Raw genomic sequence first — 17571 nt, forward strand, 5'->3', positions numbered from 1 at the left:
TGCCCCATAGTGCCTGTGGATTAATAGGCATATTTAGAGCTATTGTCTTATACAGAAAAGATCTGCGGAAGTGAGATAAATCCAGAAAGCTGTATTAAGGTGCTGGCAGGTGTGAATAAACACTTTGAAGTGGGCTGAAAGAATAAGCCGGTGGTCCAAGTCTGAACTTTTAAGAACTAGCTTTATTTATTAAACCAAATCAGGATGCTCTGCTCACGTTGGTCATTTATCCACCTCCCCTCCACTCACGTCAATACTGCATACCTCATTCTGACCACAAGGTGTCACTATTGTTTTTACCATTGTTCCATAGATCGTTTTCCAGACAGCACCAGGGGGTTGACAAGAACAGATTTGAGAGTGGGAACACTGTCTTAAGCCCTGGGCAGATAACTATCCAGGTGCGTTTAGGAAGGGATGTTGGAGGTAGTGGGGCTCAAGAAGGCTAGGTTAGCAGATGCAGTGAGAATGGAAGGACAATGTTTTGAATGTCATCAGAGTCTCTCCACATAAAAAGCTTTGCCCTTCTCATTTAGTTCTTGCTGGTACTGCTGATGCTCCTTTTCAAACAGCTGGTGCAGGGCAGCTTGACGGACCTGGTGGGGTGGGTAGAAGAGTGTGATATTTGCCCTCTTTTTACTTGCCTTCCTCATTCTTTCTCCCTGGTTGCTTTCCCATCCCGTTTTCTCTTGGATCTGGAATTAGCTATGGTTTAAAATTAAGCAGGAGCATAAAGACTAAAGTTTGGAGGGGAAGCCAACCCATCTTCTCTGTGGGTGTGCAGGCCCACATCTTCTCTGAGAACACACCAAAACCACAAATTTTTCTAGGCACCTGGGGTACAAAGATGGTGACACGACAGCAGCTGGGGGCTCCAGGGAGAGAGGCTCCCAGAGGTAGATACTAGGCACTAAGGCAGTTTTACCAAGGTGAGAGGAGCAAAGACCAGACTGCTCTGGGACTCTGCAGCTGGATACAAATAATCAGTGAAAAGGAGCTTTGGTTTCAGGGTTAAAGAGTTGCTGCTCTGGTGCAATGGCAGAGACCAGGAGCTTGGGAATCCCAGTGAGCAAAGGAATAGTGCAGTAGAGGATGAAACTTCAGGCCACTAGAACTCACCATCAGCAACTGCTTGTTGGCCAGTGCCAACTCCTGCACCATGCTGTCCTGCATCCTTAGGATAGCATATGGGTTTCTCCTCTGGCTTAATGTTATCTGCCACAGACAGTGAGTGTGTGAATTTCGCCACCTGTCCCAGGCACAAAGGTAGGGGTTGAATAGGTTAGTTAGGAGGAGAGACAAAACCCTGTCAGGGAGGCTCTTCATCAGAACTTCTGTGCCACTGTCAGAGAAGACTGCAAATTCCTTGAGAAGGTGACTAGTACTGGCTTAGCTTCTCCAGGAAAGAACACTGGAATGGGTTGCCATTCCCTTCTCCAGGGGATCTTCCCAACCCAGGGATCCAACCTGGGTCTCCTGTATTGTAGGCAGATTCTTTACCATCTGAGCCACCAGGGAAACCTTGATTTAGAACCTAGCATATATTAATAGGAAATATATCATTCAATCACCATAATAACCATGTGTCATAGGTATCAATTTCTGCATTATAAAAACAAGGAAACTTAGTTCAGGTGAGTTGCCCAAGGTCACCTAATGGCAGACCTGGGTATCAAAATCCAACCTAAGGATTGATTCCTTCCATCATACCAGTGATACTCAGTCTTGGCTAGACACACTCTGGAATCATTTGTTAAGGTTTTCTAATACATAACAGGATTATACACATATGATACACACACATATCCTCTGTTCAGATAATCTTGTTGACATCTCTTTAAAAAAATCAAGTATTTTTTTACAGATGACTGAAAAATACATACAGGATATATATTAAATGAAAGCTGGAAGCATCATTCTTCTGCCCCAGTTCACCTCAATAAAGTTATGATTTTTGTGCATCTTTATAGACAAGTTTTCTATCATGTATCAGCAAGTATAACTTTTATTTTTAACATGAAATCATACATTTACATAAGTAGTATTATGTAACAATTTGGACTTTTCATATCAGCAGAGATTTGCTTCATTCTGTTTAAAGGGTGCCAAGTGCTTCTGTAATATAATTTCACCAGGTACATGTTATTTCTAGCTTTTTTACTTGTATAAACAATACTGTCATGAATACTAGTGTGTGTAGATTCTACTGCTTTTTAGGTGTGTGTGTAAGGTATTCCTTGAAGTCGAGTTGCCAGTTCAAAGGATTTGTGAATTTAAAATTTTGATAGATTTTATAAAAAAGGCTGCACCAATCTTGACTCCCACGAAAACTATATGCATTCTTTTTATGTCACATCCTTACTACCTCTGGGTATAACTTATGAAACCATAAAACAGGCTTATCCTATCTAATCTTAGAACATTTTAGTCAGAATCTTCTGGGTTAAGGCCTTTTTAAAAAAAATCTTTTGCCACATCATGCAGCACATGGGATCTTAGTTCCCTACCCACTCCTGCACCCACTGCATTGGCAGCAAGGAATCTTAACTACTGGACCACTGGGGAAGTCCTAAGACCTTTGTTTTTTTTTAAAAACCTCCCCAGGTGATAAGAGATATGCAGCTTAATCTTTTGAGTTTTCTTATTCATTCATTCAATAAACACCTACTGCATACCTACCACATGGTTGATGAGTGTGATGCCAGACAACAAATATTTGAATTTTCCTTAAAAAGTAAAAAAACAACAAAAACTTGCTCCAGTTTTCCTTCAGAGAATGGGAAGCAAGGAAACAAGGGCTGCTTCTTGCCCGCTTCACATCTATTTGCCTTCTTGAGGAGACCCTAACAAGATGAAGTGGATATCAGAGGAGGGCAGGAGAGTGAAAATGTCAAGCTGAAAGGTAAGGGAAAGGACAGAAGCGGAGATTACCTGTCCACCATCTTCTTAAGTCCCAGGGCCCTTTGAAAATGCTGCAAGAAACAGGAGTTCTGTTATCTGCCTTGATCTCCAGTACCTCACCCTCAGTGCCCGAACACAGTGGGAGACAAAGATCTTTCTTTTCGGAGAGAGGGGAGTAGCCAGCTTCCTCAGGCAGGTGAGCAAAGTCCTGTTCATGCAGGGGTTAGTATGCAGCAAACACCTGAATACCTCCACGTGCCAGTCTCCCACCCTGCTACTGCCCTTCAGTTACACCAAGGGCCACTCTCAAGAACTGCCAACTTCTGATAAATTCACCTGGAAACCTTATCCAAGGGAAACTCGTCCTAAGCAGCCCTTTCCTCTGCTTACCTCTTCTACTTTTCCCATCTTTTCCATGGACATGTCTACAGACTTGCTTGATAGAGTCTTAGGAGACTGAGCAAGCTCTCCTTTCTGTTCAGTCACCAAGGATTCAGTAGTCATAGCAACATTTACACCTCTAACAATGAGCCTAGGCCTATGAGAGTTGATTGGTCACCTGGCCTGTTGCCCCAGAGACCTGAAGGGAATCCTGGTTCTCCAGCCTTCTATTAGTGACACAGGCAATTTTATGAGCAAGGACCCCAGTTGCAACTTTAGGATTTCTTCTTTTGAGATCCCATGTGACCCAACAGTTTGCATATCACAACTAAAGAGTTCAATCAAAGATCCCACGTTCTGCAACCAAGACCCGGTGCAGACAAATAAACATTTTTTAAAAACCAGGCCGCACCGGTCTTAGTTGCAGAATGTGGGATCTTTGATCAAACTTTTGATCGAACTCTAGTTCCCCAACTAGGGGTGGAACCAATACTCACTGCATTGGGAGCATGAAGTCTTAGCCACTGGACCACCAGAGAAGTCCTCACATGCCTGTTTTATTAAAAGACAGCTATAGAGGAATGAATCATAGGCTTTATTTTTTAATTGTTCATTAAATGGTTTATAAAGTCAGATCAAGATGTTGGTCTATTTCTTCACACTATCCCACAAATGAGTGATGGGATTATATCAGATGTTAAAACATTCCTTTTTCAATATATTCATGACAGTATACAATGAAAGTGGAAGGCAAATCCTTGCATGTTAAAGAAATTGTGTTAATGTTCCCATTAACATCCTGGTTTAAGTGGAGCACCAGGGTAAGTTGTTCTAGGTAGCACTCATGGCCTCCACCAATTTCCCCACCATTCTGTATACCATTTCCACCAATCAACTCTTAGATGTCTCAAACCAAATGGTTCCCATTCAACTGTGTACGGAAGACAAGACACCAAGCCTGGTCACCCTTGGGATAATTTATAGTGTGGAAAAGGACAGATGAACCATGATCAAAAAACCAAGTGAGGATTTTCAAAGAAACTTTGACAGAAATATTAAGAAAAACATCTAATTCAACTCCAAAGAAAAGTGATACCAAGGAAAAATAAAGTCTTAACTGATGTTCTGAAACTGGCCATAAGAGAGGGTGGGAGAATGATCCTCTAAGCATGAAATCTTAAGAGCTCTGAACACAACCAGGGCTTCAGCTGATCCAGAGCTGGGCTGAACCAGATGACCTGAGGGCCACCTGGCAAGCACACTGCAGTCTGTCTGGCTCCATCAACAGTCAGAGGCCTTCAGCTCCATCACAGAGTACTCTCCAATGTGTTATAGTTGTCCTTAAAGCTCTTCAATTCGAGGAAGTGCTTGGCACGTTTACTCTTCTGACTGGAAGGGAGGTATGTCACCTGGATGGTTGTTGGGGAGACTTCAGGAGACTGGGTTAGGTCTTTGGCTGCTGACTGGTGTTGTCGTTGAGAGCTCCCACTTCGTGCTTTGACCCTGAAGAACACAAAGGGCTGGTCATGGACAGACAGAGGACCAATGGAAGAAAACAAATCAAGGCTTCTACATCCTGTACATGCAATTGTAGCCACAAATGGTCTCTGTCCTTACAAACTAGTTACTAAAATCCCATGTGGTAGCTTAGAAATAGCGGAAAAACCAATTTTCCCACTGACTCCCTGCCTCTGACTCAAACTCTTCTTCATCCCACTGTGCTTAAAGAAAACTTTTAATTCTGATTCACCTAATGTGTGCATGCCACTAATATACTCCAGTCTAAAGAGTCCTTTGAAACGACCTCCAAAAAATAATACTGAAATTAACTATTGAATTATCACAAGTTAGGACACTAAATCTGGTTCTTTTACCATGTAATTTACTCACATCCCATTATCCCTTTATGGTATCACCCCTTTTGCAGGTTAGGAAACTGAGGATCCATCAGGTAAGTTGCCTGAGGTCACAAAGCTACTAAGTGACAGAGAGCTGGGATTAAAACCTAAGTCTGTCAGATTTTAGAGCCTATACTCTTCAATATATCCATTAAAATTTTCTAGAAACTAGAGATCAAAGAGACTAAATTTTTAAAAATGTGGGAAAATACACATCAAATTTACCATCTTGACAATTTTTAAATGTTTACAGTTCAGTAGTGTTAGGTACATTCACACTGTTGTGCAACCAACGTCCAGAATTCATCTTGGAAAACAAACTCTCTGCCTATTAAACAACTCCCTATTCCTCCTTCCCTCTAGCCGCTACCAACCACCATTCTACTTTCTGTCTCTATGAATATGACTACTCTAGGTACCTCACGTAAGTGGAGTCATACAGTATTTTACTTTCAAAGAAACTGAACTTGAACAGGCCTTTTCCACCCTTTCTAAGTGTTTTCATTAGTTTTCTAAGTAGTTTTTATAGGACCTTTTGTCTTTAGAATAAAGTAGTTTATAAGGATATACAGAAAACAGGACAGACATACCCCTCATCTTTTGAGAAAGAGTCATAATCAACACAACACAAAGCAGATGTATTCTTTTCGTGGCTGGTAAGTAACTCTTTATTCCAGATTGGCTTTCCCCCTTTATTCTTATAATTACATACGTGCATGAACAACATATTGAAGCTCTGTTAGTAGGTATTTAAAATGTTCCCAGCAAAAAGTCATGAAGTCTCTTCTATAAAACACAGCTGGCTCTTTACTGATACCTTTGGTTTCAGTCAGGGTTATTAATACTTTAAGCGGTAATAAAGTTGGCTGACAATTCTTACTTTTATCAGACCAAGATACAAAGAAAGACATCTCTACTGAAAAACTATTTTATTCCTTTTACTGGTGTAACAGATTATACCAATTTTGACATTTTACTGAGTTGGACAAAAAAATAAAAACAAGAAAAGAGATACAAAAAAGCAGGAGAAACTTCTCTTATTAGCTTGCATCTACTTTCCAATGTAAGTAAGAAACAGCTCTAGGACCTGATTTTGCTCACAGTGCTTCTGAAAGTAATCTAACTGTGAGAACAGCCCAGGACTACTGTATTCTCTAACCAGCTTCCTTTGACATGTTCCCCTCCAAACTCACACTGTGGCCAGCTCACTCAGGGCCTCCTGATAGCGCAGGTACTCACTCAGGCCAAAGACCTGAAGAAAGAGGAAGGAAGAATGAGGATCTCTCAGTCTGGGGCATCCCTTTAGTTCCCTGAAGGAAAAAGTGGCCATCCACTGTGGCTTACCCCTGTCCCATAGCGGGCTGTCTCATAGCCATCCAGCAGGGTATCGATGAGGGCCTTGCGCACACCCTTGAAAGGAGTACTAGTGTTTCGAAGATCTAGTAGGTAGGAGCGGAAATTCTTGCCCATTAAGGAATGGGGATGCCGGCCTTCAGCGTGAAATGGGATCTCTGTGGAGATAACAGAACAATGATACCTCCTTTCCCATTTGTTTAGTCTTCCTAATTAATTCCCCAAACTTAAAAACAGGTACGATGAGTGAGTTGGGGGGAAATTTTAAGAGAATTAAGAAGACTAGTGATCTAGAGCTATGTCTGAGTGGTCATACAGTGGTGGCAATACAACTGTGAAATTATGCCAATGGTACACAACAGTGTCATTCTCCTATTTACCCTCCTACCTACCCATAGTTTAAGATATAAACTATGTTTTGGTAGAGAGAGCATTTCTGACAACAGTCATATGAAAAAAAAATGGAAAAAAAATTCAAGAGCATTTTTGACAATGGTCAAATGGAAAAAAAAAATCAAGAACCATCTGTGGTTGAAAAAGGCTTGGTGAAAAGCAGATGTTGCCTGTCTCCTGTGGAAAAACAAGCAAATTACCACTAGTTCAAGAAACTAAAAGTATAGAAAGAACAAAACAAATCCAGACTCTCTGGAGAAAAATAACTTACCTACATCATTTCCTCAAGGCAAAACAGTAACCCAGTACTCTCAAAATTAGCAAACTCCTACCAGTTGGGTAGGTGTAGAAAGGACAAATTCTAACATAAATTGGGTTCCTCCCTCTCTTTCCCGGGTGAGCTCTCAGGATACAAAACAGCTGCTGAGCAGCCCTTACCAGAGGCACGGATAGCATCCAGAGCTTTCATCCTGTATAGGTAGTTGTAGCAATCTGTTGAGAGAGAGACTGGTGTCAGGAATAACCCTCAAAAGATTCTCCAAACTCCAGCAAGCTTAAAGTGCTTCCCAGTCTAACATACATATGCCCAGTAACAAGGAACCACAGCTGTTGAGTTTGCCAGCAGCTATGTTTACAACCGAGAAAAGGAATTCAGAATTTGTAAGACCCCTCACCAAAGGATTCTCCACGAACATACTACATACTTTGATTTCCCTGGGTTTCCAGCTGTAGCAGTCTTGCATCATCATCTGCGAGAAGCTGAGGTTCATACTTGATATCCTGAACCTTGGAGAGTCGGATATCAATCTCCTCTTTTAAGTCCTGTTCATGTGGAGAAAAGAATACACGGCCATTTAGCCTGTTCTTTGCTCCCCATCAATCTGGAAATGGGGCAAAGCAGGGAAACAACTAAGACAACAGAAGCAGAGAAAATGCTCATTTGGCTAACGCAAGCACCAGGTGAAGACAAAAATTTAAGAAAGAACGGGACTGGATTTGCTAAGAACCTCTCCAAAATACATATCTCTAAGCTAGATCTTTTAATCTGCTAGAATTCCTTCAAGTTTTATTATTTCTGACTTTCTGATGTTTTTTTTTTCCCACACCCGGGAGCTGCATAAAGGCTTTTAGGTTCCCCGTTAGAGACTGAACCCACATCCCCTGCAGTGGAAGTGTAGTCTTAACCACTGAACTGCCAGGGAGGTCCCCTCAATTGGATTTGGAAGAGTCTTGGTTAGCTGTTTTTTCCTGAGCTGGGAAAAAATGGACGTCAACTGTAGGTTATAATCTATTCTAAAACCCTATAAGGAGATCTGTATGTGGTTTAGAAATTTGGGAACTATCTCTACCTGGTGGACCACATGATTTCTAGAGGTTTATTCAAAAAGAAACTAGGGACTTCCCTGGTGGTCCAGTGGCTAAGACTCCAAGCTCCCAATACAGGGGGCCCAGGTTTGATCCCTGGTCAGGGAACTAGATCGCACATGCTGCAACCAAAACCCAGTGCAGTCAAATTACCAAAAAAAAAAGAATTAAAATAAATATATATAAAAACCGCTGTTAACAGTTTCATATTCATCTTTCTAACTTAAGAGGGCTGCCAGAATCCCAAGAAATATTCTCTTGTAACTGTTTAGAAAATTCCATTGTGAAGTATGTCATACATAGAATACATTTCACATATATGTACACCTTAAATAATTATAAAATTCATTAAGATGAACACCTGTATGCACTACTCACTTTAAGAACTGGGACATGACCAATGACTTCGAAGCCTTATGTCTCCACCCCTGGTCAAATGCAACCTCCAACCTTAATTTCTCAAGTTTTATTTTTCTTTGCTATTTTATCCTGTTACCCTGAAGATGTTTAGCTCTGCCTGGCTTTGAACTTCATACAAATGGAAAAATATTTTGAATTTCTCTGCAACCTTTTAAAATTTTAAATAAACTTTATTCAGGTTTAATTCACATGAAATAAAATACACCCATTTTACGTGTGTCGTTTGATGAATCTTGACAAATGAATACTTTCATTCAACTACCATTCCAATCAAGATACAGAACATTTCCATCATCCCAAAATGTTTTTCATCCTCCTCTGCAGTTAAATTCCCCTTCCATGACCCAGGGAACACTGATGTTTTATCTGTTTTAAAATTCTCTACAAATGGAATGGAATTATATGGTATGTACTCTTTTGTGAATGGCTTCCTGGCATTTTTTTCACTCGGCATGTTTTTGAGATTCATTCATGTTTGTAATTTATTGTTTCCATTCAAAAATATTTTGGGGATTCATTTGTGTTCATATTCTTATCTTCAGTTTATTTTCATTTCTCAGTGTTCCAGAACACAAATATGTTTTCAAGTGGAAATTTAGTGTACCATATTTAAAAAAAAATTACTTTATTACTTTAATTAAAAAAAATGCTTTATTCTTGTACATGTCTTCTGGTACACATGCAAAAATTAATTTCTCTACGGTAGGAATGGAATTGCTGGGCTGTGGATTAGGTACATTTGCAATCTTACTAGACAATACCCCAATATTTTCCAAAGCAGTTTTACTAATTTACACTTTTCACCAGCAACAGCTAAGGATTTAGACAGAATGTTTTAGAGCAAAAGGAATCTTGATCTCGTCTAGTCTATGGTTGCCGGGAGAGGGTGGCAGTGGTGGGGTGTTTCTAAAGAGTCAGAGTTTTTACTGACTCATGATAGTGTAAGCTAACCCTGTATGACTGACTCATGATATAGTGTAAACTAACCCTATATCCTTCTTATGGGAGGCAGTTGGCATCTGGAAAGCTGAGAGAATGTGGAAGCACAGTTGAGATTTCAGGCCACATCTTTGAGGCTTTCCATGAAATATATCAGCAAAGAAAAATGAAAAGAGAGTTATAACACTATTTAATGAAAGAACACTGGTCTAGGAGTTGACATAATTGTATACCAGCTCTAGCCCTCCCACTAACCTGCTTTTCACTCAACAATGAATTATTAACTATCTACTATATGTAGGCCCTGGCTCTATAGCAGTGAACAAAACTGGCATGGTGCCTACGTTTTTAGAGCTTAGGGAAGAGACGGGCATTAAACAAATACACATAAAAGACAATCTGTAGTAACATGCTATCTGAAAAAAAAGACCTAGTTTATAATGAGTCATAAGCATTCCTCTTTCTAGGAAATAGTACTTGAGGTAAGCTCTGAAGATCAAATAAACTAGCTACATGAAAACCAGAGGTTGATCATTCTACCCCAGTGACAGCACACATAAAGATAAGAAACTCAATCAGTGTAGCTGGATCCCAGTGATCAATGGAGAGCCATACAAAAGTAGGTTGGTAGCGGCATCGGGCACCTTTTACCCAGAAGTGGAAGAGAGCAGCAGCAGGATGGGGATGGCAGTAAGGTATCGAGAGTTCTGATTTAGACATGTTAGGTTTGAGATACCTATCAGACATCTAACTGGAAATGTCAGGTAGGTGTTTGGATACACAAGTATGGAACTCAGGAAGGACTGGGATATAAATAAAATTTCAGATTACTTAAAGTGAGGAAAGGAAGGCAGTTTTCTTCAGGGGACAGTAGAAACAGGGACTACTTGGTTATTCATTCCTGTATGTCCTCAGTAAGTTGCTTCCTTTTCTTAGGTTTCAGTTTGTAACATGAATGATGGAACTAGATGATTTATGCTGCCCTCATAAATCTAAATGGATTCCCTGGTGGCTCGGAAGGTAAAGAGTCTGCCTGCAATGCAGGATATCTGGGTTCGATTCCTGGGTCGGGAAGATCTCCTGGAGAAGGAAATGGCAACCCACTCCAGTCAGTATTCTTGCCTGGAAAATCCCATGGACAGAGGAGCCTGGCCAGCTACAGTCCATAGCGTCGCAAAGAGTTGGACATGACTGAGTGACTTCATAAATCTAAAGTTTTGCAAAGTTTGCCTCCTCACTGATGTGGGGCTAATTCTAATCACTCTAATTCCATCCCAAATCAAAAACAAAACAAAATCCTCACACAGAAAACACTGGGTGACTTAAGTTCAACAGGTAAATATCTTACCACAGAAAGTTTGGAATTTTAATTCAAGTCCTTCATTCTGCAGATGCAGAAACTGAAGTCCTTGGATAAGTTACTAGCTGTGCCACAGCAGTGAGCAGGTAAGCCAGGACTCAAGATGACCTTTATTGCTCAGTGTACTAAAGCACATGGGTAACTGGACAAAGAAATACAGGAACTGAGTCATTTCTAAAGGCAAAGGAAATCTCATTCTGAGCCCTAATAGATCTGGAGAACCACACCTATCTCATGTTTTAAGGACCTACCTTGGGGGCATTGTGTCCCACAGGGACATGAGGTCCCCTTCGGGATTTCATTGCAAAGCGCATGATTTGCCTCTTCACAAAAATAAATAGCAGTACAAACACCTGTTCAAAAGGCAGAGAACTTTGAATTAAAAAATTAAATAAAAGGCATGCCTTCAATTCAAATCTCAATTGGGGTCCTCAGGGGTGCTTTGGGACATCAGTTGGGGCAAAGCAAGGCCATTACCGATAGGGTGGGTACGGGTGAACCTGTGGTGGATATGCGTGGGGGTCTGCGTCCCAGGGTTTAGAGGGAGGGTTCTCGGCTGGGGGCGGGGCGGTCCGAGTTGGTGACTTACGCTCCCAGGTACTCCTGGGATAGGAGTCAGAGCCCAGAAAAAAGTGCAGGTGAGTGGGTGGAGAATGAGGACACGGGGGACTGCTCAAGAGGAGGGTCTCTACTGGGTCAGACGCGACCGCAGGAATGGGGTGGGGGAATCTCCTCACCAGGCTCCCGTAGGCCATCACCAGCACGACATTCACGCCAGACAGCCAGTTACTGCCGGACGCCATGGCCTCCCCACCCCGCGCGGAACTGCTCCGGTTTAACCCGCTGCCCTGCCTCGTCAGCCCGGGCTCCGCTGAGGCGCCTGGGTTTCCTGAAACTCCACGGCCATTTCCTTACGGGAATAGACCAAGGCTGACCGGGCCTGAAAACATGGCGGATGGGGGGGGGCTAGGAAAGAAGAACGACGCCTTCCCGCTTCCCCCAAGCACGTGACTCAGGCACGCAGCGACAAGCGGGACCGGCGAACGCTGAGACGGGGAACTACGCCAGTAAGAGGAAGCAGAAGCCCTCTGCTCGTCACGTGGCGGGGGCGGGGCCTCCGCGGAGGAGGCGGGGCACACGCGCGCAGCCGGAATGAGGTGTCTCGTGGCGAGGCGGCACGCGCACGCTTACGTGCGCGTCCCTTCTCGCGTCACGTGCTTGGGGACGCAGGAAGGCAAGTGGGAGGGAGAAGGCGCGAGAGCGAGCGCGAGGGGGAAAAGGGGAGGGGGGGAGGGAACCTTATATCACGTGACAGGGGCGGCGCGGCCCGGGGTGTCAGTGTGGAGGAGACTGAGGTAAAGTTGGGAGCGCAGCGGCGTTGGCGGCGGCGGCGGCGGCAGCGGCAGCGCGGCGGGGCCGGGTATTGTCCGCGGCCCCTTTAAATCCGCGATCCCCCTTTTACCCTCCCTCCTTTCTCCCTTACCCCCGTCGTATACCCTTCCCTCGGTAGGCCCCCCGCACTGTGTTCCCCACTGTACACCCCCCACCTCGTCGTGCGAGCCCTGGCGGCCCCCCTTCGAGTCGGCCGCTGGAGGTTTTGTTTATGGTTGGGTTCGCGGCCTACTGGGCCGCGCCAGAGCCGGGGCCTCGATTTGGGAGCGTGGCCGGGGCGGGGCTTGGGGCAGTCGGCGGCGGGGGGGGCCATGCGGCTAGAGCCTGAGACGGGGGAGAGCGAGAAAGAGCGCGAGTGAGCGAGGCCTGGGCCCCGCCTGAGGTAGGGGCCTCTCTTTACCCTGGCCGGTTCCTGTGGAGAAGACGAGAAGGCCTCCTCCCTTTCCAACCCTCTGCGGGCCCCCTCTGATCCGGATCCGGCCTGGTTTAGGGGTGGCGGGGAGCGGGGGGAGAAGGACGATGGGGTGGAGCTGCCCCAAACTCCCCCATGTGGCCCTCAGTTTGGAGTGCGGAGGATTAATTTGTTCCGGGTGGGAGGTAAGGAGGCGATTGGCCCTGTGAGCTCCCGATGTGGTGCTGAGCGGGGTGAGCCTCCCATCCTCCACGCGTGGGCTTGCGTCCCCTCTTCGTTTCCAGCCTCTTTGTCAGCTCCTCTTATTACCCTTCTTTCTTTCTCACCGCCCCAGCTCTTGGAATATATTTTTTTGCTGCTGTCTTTAGCTTCCTGTTGTCCATGCTGTTGTTTTGGGTACCCCAAACAATTATGATGTTATCTGGGAAGCTGGGCATGGAGGCCCCCACAGAGTATATTACGCCTAAGGGATGTCACTAGAGCAGGGGGGTATTTGATCACTCTTCTCATAATGGAACAGGAATCCCCAATTTTTTCAGACCCTTCACCTTGCGGGCAGTTCTTAAATTGCTTTGCAAACTGATGTCACAAATACGCTGCTCCTTTTCCACCGTTCTTGAAATGTAGCCATCTCTGGTGTAGGATATTGTGGAAAGAAAAACACCACAGTAACAGGCCCTTTTTGTTGTTGTTATCCTTTTTGCTTTTGACTGTCCCTGATTATTAGATGGTGAAATCGTGTTTTGTTTTGTTTTTTGTCTCCTCCCCATTCACTTCCACCGCCCATCTTCTGCTTTGGGGATGGATATCTGATGTTACTTGCTGGGATGTGATGAGGGTCATTGACAACCCGAATTCCTGGAGAACTAAAACGTTTTGGCCGTGTATGGGTTGATAAAACTGCTTTTGAGTTCCTGCAACCATTGTCCTTAAAAAGATTAGGCTCTCCCGGTGATTATTTCCGTTGTGAACGGGAAGTCGGAAAGTGTTGCTGGCATGAAAACTGATGATGAAAGACCTTAAAATGTACTGTTTTGATTATGATTTTTAAAGCCCCGTCTTGCCAAAATGTGTCCTAACTGGGAAGTACTCTTTTTTAAATTAGGTTCAAGTTGATGGGGAAGGAATTGCAGGGGTTATTTCCACAGAGCATCTAGGGGAATTAATTGCTCTTTTAGAAGTAGCAAGCCTTACCCATCCCTGTCCAGCTTCAGAGTTTCGGAATTGTTTCTCAAATTAGATTGTAAGCTCCCTGAGGGCAGCAACCAAGTCATATTGCTTTTGTATTTACTAAAATACTGGACACATAGTAGATTCTCAATAAATACTTGTTATTTATTTTTTTCTGTAAAATTTCTCTGGCTATTTTTTTAAGTAGCTGGCTTTCAAAAAATGGTCAAGGGCACTCCTGTGTTGAAACCTGTATTTGTTCCTGCACTATTCCCTTGTCTCCAATACTTCTCACCTACTTTCATTAAATATTTTTATGCCATATGAAAGAGTACTTAAGATTCCTCACCTCTACTGTGATAACTTTGGGTATGTGTCTCTTTACTACTAAAAGGCTACTAATTCTGTGCCCTCCAGTGATCCATCCCAGATCGCTTATTTTTGACCTGTTGCTCAGTGTTATTACTACATAGGTGGTAAAATTTTGTTAGTCACACATTTCAAAGCTCTTGTAAGAGAGAAATAGAAGTTAATAGTGAGAATGATCAGGAGGGTTTTTCCCCCCTTTCCTGAGTAATTAATGTGGGTTTTGAAATGACTAATGTATTTACACTGACAGGTACTGTACATGCAATTGTCCTTACAGGTAGTCATGAAATTCTACTTTAACAACTCATGCTCACAAATGGAAACACATGTGGAGTAGAACACAATCTATATTTTTTTAAGTTCTAGGAGAGGCTATTCCCATGGTTAGAATCTTCATCTTTGAGCCAATTATAATAATGCCTAATAGTTTTTCTCTAGGTATTTTCTTTTTTTTTTTCCTTTCTGTTTGATTTGAATCTAGGTACTTGGTGAACAACACTTGATTTTTTGTAAGTTAAGTGTTGAAACTTGACAATAATGGCAGCCTGGGAAAATGGACTTCTGTGTATCAAATAATCCTGTACTATCTAGACAAATTTACAGGACTCTTTGGGCACATGTGTAGGGAGAAGAGGTAATGGTTAAAAATTAGCACCAAAGTTTCCTTAAAAATCTTTCTTGGTGATAGGGAATGTAGAATTCTTAATGACTGCATCAAACAATAAAGACTTATGTGACACATTGACCCAGTTGGGTGAAGGATTTATCCACAGGGAAGTTAGCTTTCTTTGTGGCCCAAGAAATAGGTGAAATTCACTCTCAGTGGTTAATGCTTGCATATTTCCTTAGAAACCCAACCTACCTGTCCCTCAAATCTGGCAATGTCTTCTGAGCAGCCTAGAATTACTCTATGTGAAGTATTATTAATGAGAAAAAAATAATATAGAGCAGAAAAGTATAAACTTGTCCTCTTTGGAATGGAATAAAACATGCAAAGTAACCTCCTTTAGAGCACTCCATAATATGAATGTTTTCTTTGTTTGCTAAATACAGCAACTGAGATTGCATTATAAAACAAAGTATGAATGAAGGCAACTTAAATTCAGTAGAATCTTTGCTTGTTAGAAGTGTTGTAACAAAAACTGATCTGGTTTTGGGAAGGCCCTGTGTGTTCCTTGTCTCTTTAAAGACTCAACAAAGTCATCTTGCTGGCAATAATGTCTCAAGTTTAAAATGATTTCCCAGAAGGACTTTCTTCCAAATAAAACTTTGTGCCAAATGCTTTTGATTTGGGACAAATTTGGGATTCTCTGTATATTAAGGTGAGTGGTGGAGGGTAATTGCCATTCTGGTTTCTTGGAACTTTGGATTTAGAAAACCAACAGAAGGAGGCACAAAAGCAGGGTGCTGGAATTATCCAAGGAACTGAGATTCTGAACAGTCACTGGGGCTAATACGTGCCTTGTGGAAAGTTGTGGGAGCCCCTGCACCATACTGAGGGACAGAAACTTGAGGGAGAAAGGCTAGACTTGAGCTTGTCCTTTTCCCAAATGATGGAGGACACATTCAGCTTATGTTTAAAAGGTTGTAAGGCAGGTAAAGCTGTTTTCAAAGGTAGGTTGAGTATAGCATTTTAAATTGTTTTTATTTGAAGTATAGGCTAATCCCTTTCCTGGAAGGCTATTGTTTCCAGGTTTGGCTGATCTTCCTTCTGTCAGAGGGACTTTGGATATTTTCACTTATGGGACGACTTGATTATTAACATTGTTTTGCTGACTACCAAGATAGCAAAACTTAACAAAGCCTGCTTATAAGGGACTGTAACCGAATTGTGCCCATAACGTTAAAATAAGCAAACCATCACTTAACACATGTTTTATGCATTTATTGTTATGCAAAAATGGATTAGTACCCTAAAGAATTCATCAGACTATAAATGTCTCAAGAACAGGTGCATATTGGTTTCTTTGAAGAAATGATAGTGGTGAAGGTGCTGATGAAAAAGGTTGAAAACATTTTACCTGCGTTTAACATCTAAACTTTTTTTTCTTCTTTTTCTTTTTTTTAATCTTTCAGTATTCTACCTTGTAAATACTGTTATTTGTATATACTGTAAATGATGACGTCGGTGGGCACTAACCGAGCCCGGGGAAACTGGGAACCACCTCAAAACCAAAACCAGACACAGCACAAGCAGCGGCCCCAGGTAAAGAACCCAAGGGCTATGGATCCAAGGGGTAGCCTTGCTGCTTGATACTGGTTTGCATCTAGTACAACAACGTTCTGTGCTTTGGGTTATTATTTTGGGTTCTTTATTCTTATTTTCTTATCCTTTCCTCTTTTCACTTGGGGCTTAATAACTGTTAATGACATGCTGTGATGCAATGTGCTTTTTTTCTTGTTAATTTACTGCATTATGAAGCTTGGAAAGAATGGGTCCTGTGCTTTGTATCGCTTAGATAGCAGTTTCGTTTATTAATCTGGGTTGTTTTCAGAAATATATTTCTTATTTCCCAGAATTTCCACTTTGACATCTCTTTAGCCAATCTTTGTCTTGCCACCTTTTCCTTTCCTTTGCTCTTGTTTTCACTAACTTGTCTTTTATTTTCCTCTCTTGTCTCATTGAGGCCTAATCTGATTTTTCCTTTCCCGTGAGGAGTTAGCATCTTTACTATGTTCCTTTAAGATTAACAAATGAGACACTCTAGAGTATTGCTCAGTTTTAAAGAGTAAATTAACCTCCTGGGCACTGAGGTTTATGAGTTTTTTTTTTTTTAAGTTGAATTTAGATTTTTTTTTTTAGTAACCAGTTTGGTATTTGTTGGCACCTAATAACTGAATGAATCAGTTATATTTGTTTATGGTTAGATAAATTAAATATGTAAGATTAGAACTTTTCTCGTATTCATTTTTCTTTTACTTCTCTTTCCAGGTGAATTTCTAGCAGAATTCTAGTATTTGTCTCAGCTGGGGCTAAAATTTCTGACATCTAACAAACATACATTGGATACTTGGAGGATATGCTCAGTGTATCCTCAGACTATTGCTATTCTCATCCCTAGGGAATAAGAGAGTGACTGATCGTTGCAGAAACAAGAACAGGGTTTTCACATGACTTTGCAAATACATGAAATTGAATTAAGGCATAGATGTTTCAAAGTGGTGTTTGATCCCAAATGAGTCTCTTTAACTGTGAACATAAGAGAAAAGCTCCGTGC

The 17571-nt window shown here is 42.2% G+C and overlaps 3 protein-coding genes across 27 annotated transcripts in view; 1 reads left to right on the forward strand and 2 right to left on the reverse strand.

Moving 5' to 3' along the window:
* Positions 1 to 111: 111 nt before the first annotated feature.
* Positions 112 to 3405, reverse strand: CFAP141 (cilia and flagella associated protein 141). Its single transcript, XM_055404134.2, has 4 exons — positions 3292 to 3405; positions 2932 to 2972; positions 1120 to 1249; positions 112 to 596 (listed from the first exon to the last, which is right to left on the reverse strand). Exons 1-4 carry the CDS (start codon positions 3403 to 3405, stop codon positions 495 to 497), a joined length of 387 nt encoding a protein of 128 aa, XP_055260109.2. The 3' UTR covers positions 112 to 494.
* On the reverse strand, positions 2576 to 12037 carry LTAP1 (lipid transport auxiliary protein 1). Its single transcript, XM_055404133.2, has 7 exons — positions 11748 to 12037; positions 11262 to 11363; positions 7631 to 7748; positions 7365 to 7418; positions 6525 to 6691; positions 6374 to 6432; positions 2576 to 4785 (listed from the first exon to the last, which is right to left on the reverse strand). Exons 1-7 carry the CDS (start codon positions 11811 to 11813, stop codon positions 4590 to 4592), a joined length of 762 nt encoding a protein of 253 aa, XP_055260108.1. The 5' UTR covers positions 11814 to 12037; the 3' UTR covers positions 2576 to 4589.
* Positions 12038 to 12245: 208 nt separating this feature from the next.
* UBAP2L (ubiquitin associated protein 2 like) overlaps positions 12246 to 17571 on the forward strand; it is a 46003-nt gene continuing 40677 nt past the window's right edge. For 24 of the 25 annotated variants that reach the window (XM_088835807.1, XM_088835813.1, XM_088835820.1 and 21 more), the window contains exons 1-2: positions 12329 to 12430; positions 16430 to 16559. In XM_088835807.1, the coding sequence (XP_088691933.1) occupies positions 16470 to 16559 (90 nt within the window). In that variant the 5' untranslated portion in view covers positions 12329 to 12430; positions 16430 to 16469. Of the gene's footprint in view, positions 12431 to 16429; positions 16560 to 17571 lie in introns of all 25 variants that reach the window. The other variant, XM_055404106.2, reaches the window with a different exon arrangement.

Source organism: Moschus berezovskii, chromosome 4 (genome assembly GCF_049115385.1).
Source record: "Moschus berezovskii isolate FMDL1 chromosome 4, NW_MosBer_1.0, whole genome shotgun sequence".
NCBI classification, from domain to species: Eukaryota; Metazoa; Chordata; class Mammalia; order Artiodactyla; family Moschidae; genus Moschus; species Moschus berezovskii.

Excerpts from the sequence above, each read along its gene's own strand:
- LTAP1 (XM_055404133.2), bottom strand. The coding sequence starts at position 11,813 with ATGGCGTCCGGCAGTAACTGGCTGTCTGGCGTGAATGTCGTGCTGGTG. Across the intron at positions 7,419-7,630 it reads GGAAACCCAGGGAAATCAAA|ATTGCTACAACTACCTATAC; the intron begins GTATGTAGTATG and ends CTCTCTCAACAG. Across the intron at positions 6,692-7,364 it reads GGATGCTATCCGTGCCTCTG|AGATCCCATTTCACGCTGAA; the intron begins GTAAGGGCTGCT and ends TTATCTCCACAG.
- CFAP141 (XM_055404134.2), bottom strand. The coding sequence starts at position 3,405 with ATGACTACTGAATCCTTGGTGACTGAACAGAAAGGAGAGCTTGCTCAG. Across the intron at positions 1,250-2,931 it reads CTTAAGAAGATGGTGGACAG|GTGGCGAAATTCACACACTC; the intron begins GTAATCTCCGCT and ends TGCCTGGGACAG. Across the intron at positions 597-1,119 it reads CCAACAAGCAGTTGCTGATG|GTCCGTCAAGCTGCCCTGCA; the intron begins GTGAGTTCTAGT and ends CCACCCCACCAG.